Consider the following 8,029-nt stretch of genomic DNA (forward strand, 5'->3'; position numbering starts at 1 on the left):
CTGCTGAACTCCACGTGGAGGAACCGAGCTACCAAGAAGTAGAGGCCGCGATTAAAAAACTAAAAAACAACAAAGCCGCGGGAAATGACTCTATACCAGCTGAGTTACTCAAATATGGGGGCGTCGAGCTCACTTTCAAAATCTATAAACTAGTATGTGCCATCTGGAAAAATGAAACAATACCCGAAAATTGGAAGGAATCTATCATTATATCGATTTTTAAAAAGGGGGATAAGATAGACTGCAATAACTATAGGGGTATCTCACTTTTAGCAACGTGCTACAAAGTTCTGTCAAATGTAATACAAGCTAGACTCACTCCATTCGCGGAAGATATAGTAGGAGATTATCAGTGCGGATTTCGGCGCAACAGATCGACGAGCGATCAAATGTTTACCATAAGACAGTTGTTAGAGAAAAAGTGGGAATTTTGCGAAACCATACACCAACTATTTATAGATTTTAAAAAAGCGTACGACTCTATTAAGCGAAGCAAAATGTATCAAATTCTAGTACTTCTCGGTGTACCGAAAAAACTCGTGAAATTAATTCAAATATGTCTAAACGAAAGCACGGGAAACGTCCGAGTAGGCGGTAATGTATCAGAACCCTTCATGATACGCGATGGTTTAAAACAAGGGGATGGGCTCTCTACGGTGCTGTTCAACTTAACGTTAGAGTATGTCGTTAGAAAAATGCAGGTTAGCCAGCTGGGCGCAACGCTTAATGGAACAACGCAGATACTAGGCTACGCAGATGATTTGAATATACTGGGGGATTGTAGGGAAACGGTAGCAAGAAACGCGGAAATCCTCATAAAAGCGGTGGAGTATACAGGGTTAGAAGTGAGTGAATCAAAAACAAAGTACATGATTGTGGATAAGCTAGGCATCTGCAGAGGGGAGGAAGATCTCAGAGTTGGGAATTTTACTTTTGAAAAGGTTAGCGAATTCAGGTATCTGGGTACGACCATAAATGATAGAAACGAGATTAATGTCGAAATAAATAAGAAACTCCATTCGGGTAATGCTTGCTTCTACGCCGTGAGTAATTTACTTAAGTCGAGGCTGTTGTCTAAAAACGTTAAAATAAGAATATACAGGACAATAATACTGCCGGTGGTTCTGTACGGGTGGGCTCTCACTAAGCAGGCGGACAACCGTTTTAGGGTATTTGAAAATAAAGTCTTGCGAAAAATATACGGGCCGAAGAAAGATGAGGAAACCGGGGAATGGAGGAGACTACACAACGATGAGTTACACAATCTGTACGCGTCACCAAATATTAACAGAATAATAAAATCGCGCAGATTGGGATGGGCAGGACACGTAGCGAGAATGGGAGACGACCGTATGGCAGCGCGCGTGTCATGAAGGGCAGGCCGATATAGACGTAGATGGGAGGACAACGTAAAAGTGGATCTAGTAGAAATAGGACGGGTGGGTGTCGATCGGAGAGGTGCATCTTGGGTGGGGTTGACACAAGATAGGGCAGCGTGGAAGGCTTGCGTAGATAAGGCGATGAACTTTCGAGTTCCAAATGCCACGTAAAAAAAAAATTATCTATCATAAAATAGTTGTACATATCTGCAATAATTTTCTCAAATTTATCCATGTTGTTATTTTTATCTTCCACTATCCTTAAAGTGTTCTGAGAAAATTGTTTAGAGAATTTTAGGTATTTTCATCTATGTACTTGAATCTATTATGTAAAGTTAAAAATAAATAAAACTAGAATGAAAAATTGAAATGCATATAAGATACGAAAAAATTACTAAACCTTTTGAATTTGTGTATGTATTTTGTCACAAGGAGGTACTAGTGCTCCAGCTTTTAGTAGAGATTTCATAGTTTTATCATAATAATCCAATTGAGCCAAGGCTTTTCCATATCTGAAATTTTGAATTGTTAATTAATTTTATCAAATATTAAAATATGTAATTATATTGTATTTTATACTTATCAGAAATATGTTATGTCAGTTGGTTTATATGGCAATCTTTGAAATACAGAACAGGCAAGTTTTGCTTTGTTTACTTCGTTGTAATACATTGTAAGATTGATAAGTGTCCCGGATAACAAAGCGTTCATTTTTTTATTCTTCATCATTTTCTAAATGTGTTTTACCAAACAGTTTATTGTTTTGTTGTATGTTAAATAATTTATAGTTAGTAGTATAATAGCCGACATTTATTATAAAGATTTCTGATCAATTTTTGTAAGCTTTTTAATGTCCAATTATTTTTGCAAGTTTGGCATTCAAAATTAAAGAAATAATGAGCTTGTAAATATGATTGTCTCTCATCTTTCTCTTCATGTAAATTTGGTCTATAAGGACAATACAGCTGCAATAAAATTTCATAGTAATTATTTTAGACTAAATAAACGTATTTTAAAAGTTATAACTAAATAATGACGATGATAAAACTTAGAATCAAGTAATACCTGTTCACCCTTTTTAACAGGAAGTATAGTCATCATTACAATTTTCCTTTCGGCATAAATATTTTATTAAGGTTAGGTTATTATTTTTTCCATCAACAGAACGATTGTCATCTTTAATTATCTGATACTAAAAATAAAATTAAGGAATATTTTTAATTTTAAGAATTATAATACAGATAAATCAATTATTTTTATAAAAGGATTGTTACTGTACCTTTTTTATCTATAGATTCAGCAATACTTAAAATATTTTTTAGACCCTCTCTTTTAATTGTTTTTATAAATATTTTCGTTGTAATCATGACATGGGTTTAAATTGATTTATCTGTCTGCTTTAAAAAAACATGTGACATTATGCAACATTCAGTATTGTGATATGCATTCCAAGCTTCTTTTTTGAATGTTTTATTGCAAAAAATAGCAAAAGCACAGAAATCACAAGGAATTCCATTTCAAGCTAAACTCAGATAGTGAGAACAGTTGCGATACATCTGGTTTCCACTAGGAAATACAACAGAGCCAGTCTTATTAATAACCACTTCATCTGGTTAAATATTACGAGTTGCAATCATGTGCCTGCCAAACTGTTTATTGTAATTAATATTTACGCAGTCAGCAGCATATGGAAGTTGTTGGACAGGGTGAATGTTGGAATTTTCAAAATATCAGAACTATTATCTTCTTGATCAGTAGTCTTTTTTAAGAGTTCCAAACAGTTTGCTTTTCTTGATAAGAGTTTTGTTCTCGAGTCTGTTGATTTGGTAATTCCCAATGCTTTGGCAATATCGATCCCCTCCCTCATCAGTTAGTCTGTATCTGAATTAAAAGTTTAAAAATATTAAGCAATTAACTTACTCAACTGAAGATCTCGTCAGCTTATTATGGTTGTTGTCATTTTGGCATTTACAATACTGTTCTTGGTTACATTATTGATATTTGTAAACAAAACGTTCACACTATACTCTGAAGCTCTGACGCAGCAACGTATATCATATATATATATACTTATCGCCGTATTTATACTTCTGCTAATAATAGCGAGAATATAGAAGAGTACACAGTATAGGTATATACAATCGTTGGGCGTGTGTTTTTCACTTTGTTTTTTGAATATTTCAGAATACCGTACCATGATATATATGTAGTATTCAAATGCAAGAGTTTTGATATTAAAAAAAAAGATGTAAATTGTTAGAAGGTTAGTCAAATCAGAAATGTTAAAAACGTTGAAATCTGCGTCTGCATTGATGCTGACTATTTCACCATAATTTATTTTCAGATTAAGGACGTTGTATTTCCTGAATCATTTTTGAAATTTGATTTTATATGGCTAAGTGCTACTTTGGACACAATGATTGATATCATTTATTGCCCACTTAAAAGCTGTAGCACCCAATTAGTAGAGACCCTAATGAGATAATGGTTAATTGCCTTGTTTTCCAGAATGCTTTTTGCATTTTTTGTTATGGCATTGAATCATGCAAAGTTAATACAGTGGAGAAAACGAATCTTGTGAAGATACTGATGAAAGGAAAGCTGAATTAGAAACAACGCTATGGTAAAAAACAATTACAAGTGCTTGTTTTAATTTTAAGAGGAATTTTGGAAATCTTATAAAAATACCTTTTTACAGCCTAACAGTCCCTATCAAGGAGGAGTTTTCTTCTTAACAATACATTTTAGGTGGCTTTTACGATTATTAGAATTTATCATCTCAATATTAACAGTAATGGAAGTATCTGTTTGGATATTTTAAGATTGCAATGGTTTCCTGCGCTCACTATTTCAAATGGTAAATATGATGCATAATTCTAATAATAAATAAAAAATAAAGATGTGAAGTTTATCAATCGAGTCATTAGAAATTAAGTTATTTTACATTGTTATAGCTGTTGATTCTGGATAGAAAGAATCAGTTCAATAAATTTCAAATATAAGCCGGAGATAAACATAAGATTTAAACACATTGAAAAGCAAGAAAACGATTTAATATAAAGGCAATATTAGTAAAAAAGAAACACTGCAGTATTAATAATGAATTTCTTCTTATTTATTATTAATTTATTAATACAAAGTTATGAATATGAAATATTTATCATTAATAATATTATTTATACTAAATAAGGAAACATTTGTGAATATTTAATGATTATTCTTGCATTGTCATAGGGTTTTCAGGTACTTGAGATTTGTCGTTAGTTGGTGGTTGTAGTGTAGTGTTAGTTTCATTGTTTTGAGTGTTAATTTGTTTGGCTGTTGATAATTTTGATTCATCTAAGGCAAAGGGATTGTTGGAATTTTTGCGAGGGTTAGTTGTGGTGTTGTGATTTAATGTAGTGTATGTAGTGAATGGAGGATTTGTGAAGTTTATTGGAGGCTGATTTGTAAAATAAGAGTTTAAATTGTAGGGAAGATATGGAATTGTAAAATTGGGATTGGGATTTATGAATTGAGGATTAGGATTTACAGTTGGAGTGAAATTAGTTTGGTATTTGTAGGGGTTGTAACGGTTGTTATTAAATTTTGTTTGCTTATGGAATGGTTGTTGTTGATTGCTTGCCTTTATAAAAGTAAAGTGTTGTTGCATGATGTTTTACTCCTGTCTTCTTTGTTTATGGATTGGTGTCTACTTTTGTTTCGCCTTTGTCCACCTTTTTTGTCCTTGTTGTTGTGTTGTATCGTCGATGGTGAGATCTAAAATTATTATTAAAAAAAAATTATATTTAGTGGAGGAAATTATCTTCTAAGTTTATTTTCATGTATTATTTTAATTATTACCTCTAGTTTTGTCTGTGATGTGATAGGTGGATGGTGATGCTGTCAGATTAGTGTTTTGATTTTCCAGCAAATGGATGTATTTTTTATTCGTGTCGTGTAATTCTTCTTTTAATTGTATGATTAGTACTTTTTGACGTTTAGCAATGTTCTGTAGTTGTGTGACATCAGTAATCTTGTCGATTTCATCCTATACAAAATTTTAAAAATTTGTATAAATAATAAATAAATAATATGTGTGTTTAAAGGTTTTTTTTTTGCTTATGAAAAATATGCGAGAAATTCGTGTAGTACATGAAAACTTACGCGAAAATTATCAATAATTGATTTTATAGTTTTATAAATATTTTAATAATAATAACTCGATTAATCCTATTACCGGCAATTTGAATATTTTTTTATCGTTATTTTATCGCGTATGTTTTTGCGGACATATGCGAAAAATTAAGGACCTTTAGACACTTATAATACATTAATAATTTATATTAATCAAGTAATTACCTGTTGTTCAGTAGACATTATTGAATTTTTTATTTTTCAGTAAGTATTTATTTAGTCGCAGGTTCTTTTGGTCCCTCGTAACGAATTTTTTCTAAATCGCAATTTTATTTTATCGAATATATTTGAAAAGGAAACGTTAATACGTATCATACATCGTAATATCGTTTGGTGTTATGTTAGCGGAATCGGTATATTGTTTGAGTAAAAAAGTTACATAAATTGGAGGTTGAAAATTCGATAGAGTATTAGAGGATAAAGTGTAGTTCATAAGTAATTTGTAACAATAATTTTTTCATCAAGTGCCTGAAAGTTTTGAAAATTTATTTTAAAAAATTGATATGAAATTAATTATGGGGCAATAACATTTTTGTAAACATTTATTAATAAAATATGAATCAACACACCCTAGTTTTATAAAAAAATTAATTATCTTTCCATGATTTTTTTCAGGGGATTTCTTTGGTTTAAAAAAATCATCCATTATGAGCATTTTGTTGCACTGCATAAAGAAAACTTCGAGGGAAATTTTGCTTAAATGTTCAGGATATTTTTGTGTACAGGAATTCAATTTACTCTATTTGAAATCTATAAAAAGGTGATAATCATTATTTTCTTATTATAAGCACACTTTGAGCTTAGTTGTATGTTGTTCATTTCTATTTGATATTTTACAGTACTTGAATATGTTATTGGGCAATCAAACGCAATCTGTCAAATTCGTAGTTAGTTCGTGCATAGCAGTCACAGTTGATGCCTTACCTATCCATTAGATACAATTTGAGTTCGACTTGCTTTTCAAGAGATTGGGGAATATATTTACACAGGTATTATTTATTCAATTTGCTTATTCAATTTATGCGCAACTGTAGATACACTTGCTGTTTTCCTACAACCATGTGGTCCAATCAGTATTGCAATGTGATTGTTTTCAATATTGTTTGACAAACTATAGTTCAAATTATAAAATTATTTTCCTTTGTTATTATCTTCGTTATTTCTTACAGACTTTCAGCTATCTAACCAAGTTTTTAATTTTATGTCTGTTTTTCATTATTAATTACTTCTGTGGTAATATTTGGTTTTCATTTATCGGTTCGTGGATTATAATATAGTAATTCGTCTAAGGCATCATCATTTAATTTCTTTGAGTTTTTTCTTTAGATGTTCATCTTCTTGTTACGTTGTCTTTTGTGTTTTTACTATTTGATGAATATTTTTTTTTTCTTTTTTGTTAAGAGATTTTTCTTTTTTATTATATGTTAAAATCAATATTTGTGATACAATTCTTAACGAAAGAAAATAATTTTATATAAATTTTTGACATTGAAAGAGATTATATAAAATTTTGTGTGTTGTATTGACAATCTAAATTTTATTTATTGTAAATAGTATTTGTAAATAGTTTATTAAAAATAGTTTTAATATATGAAATATCTTTTTGAATTTCTAATTAGAAACTAATGTTTGTTGCAGGTTAAAAAGTGTAAGCAGAAGGAACAATAAAATTGTTGAAATGGTGATCGTGTCTCAGATAAGAAAGTATCTTGAAGGCAGGTACAAAGAATTTATGAATTTCATTGTAAGTCAGAATTTAGGACAAGCAAGAAGAGGAGGTATACCAGGCACACTTTCTCTGGTTCTTTTATATTGCAGATATTCATTTGTATTCTATACTATATCGTACTTAGAAATTAACTTTTAGTTGTTTCACACTAGGTTATATTATATACAACCTCATACTATAACGTTGTTTATAAAGGAGCGAAAGATTATAATCTCCCTAAAAAACTTTTTTCAAAAGTGAAAAGCTTGGCAAGAAAAATACTAATAAACGTAGTGAAATCTCTAAATATTAAAATGTCAAGTAAATGTTTTTTGCTATACGCATTAAGATATCATTTTTTAGGAAAACTAATTTTAACTTTAATTTTATATCTTAATGCGTATAGCAAAAAACATTTACTTGACATTTTAATATTTAGAGATTTCACTACGTTTATTAGTCTTTTTCTTGCCAAGCTTTTCACTTTTGAAAAAAGTTTTTTAGGGAGATTCCACATCTTTTACAAAGCATATCCTCCTTGCTATTGCACTTTATGAAATCTTGATCTATTCGATAGACAATAAGCTACTATTGCTTTAGACATTGATCGCATGGCGTATATAATCGTATAGCATTATTATATGCATATAATCGTGTGTGTCGCCGAGTAGCAGACGAATGTCTTTAACCACTGGTGTATAATACCTAATATAATACTCACCGGAAGTCACGTGACCGGAGGAGACGAAAAATATCGGGAGAGGAT

General features: G+C 30.7%; 1 protein-coding gene and 1 long non-coding RNA gene across 2 annotated transcripts; both read right to left on the minus strand.

Moving 5' to 3' along the window:
- Window positions 1-1,967: 1,967 nt before the first annotated feature.
- Window positions 1,968-3,343, minus strand: LOC116416176. The gene is made up of 3 exons (XR_004226710.1): window positions 2,659-3,343; window positions 2,445-2,571; window positions 1,968-2,344 (listed from the first exon to the last, which is right to left on the minus strand). It is a non-coding gene; the product is annotated as an uncharacterized LOC116416176 (long non-coding RNA).
- Window positions 3,344-4,559: 1,216 nt separating this feature from the next.
- Window positions 4,560-5,405, minus strand: LOC116416174 (transcriptional repressor NF-X1 homolog). Its single transcript, XM_031923634.1, has 2 exons — window positions 5,223-5,405; window positions 4,560-5,138 (listed from the first exon to the last, which is right to left on the minus strand). Exon 2 carries the CDS (start codon window positions 5,029-5,031, stop codon window positions 4,594-4,596), a length of 438 nt encoding a protein of 145 aa, XP_031779494.1. The 5' UTR covers window positions 5,032-5,138; window positions 5,223-5,405; the 3' UTR covers window positions 4,560-4,593.
- Window positions 5,406-8,029: the final 2,624 nt, after the last annotated feature.

The sequence above is a fragment of the Nasonia vitripennis genome, chromosome 2 (assembly GCF_009193385.2).
Source record: "Nasonia vitripennis strain AsymCx chromosome 2, Nvit_psr_1.1, whole genome shotgun sequence".
In the NCBI taxonomy this organism is placed as follows: Eukaryota; Metazoa; Arthropoda; class Insecta; order Hymenoptera; family Pteromalidae; genus Nasonia; species Nasonia vitripennis.

Excerpts from the sequence above, each read along its gene's own strand:
- LOC116416174 (XM_031923634.1), bottom strand. The coding sequence starts at position 5,031 with ATGCAACAACACTTTACTTTTATAAAGGCAAGCAATCAACAACAACCA.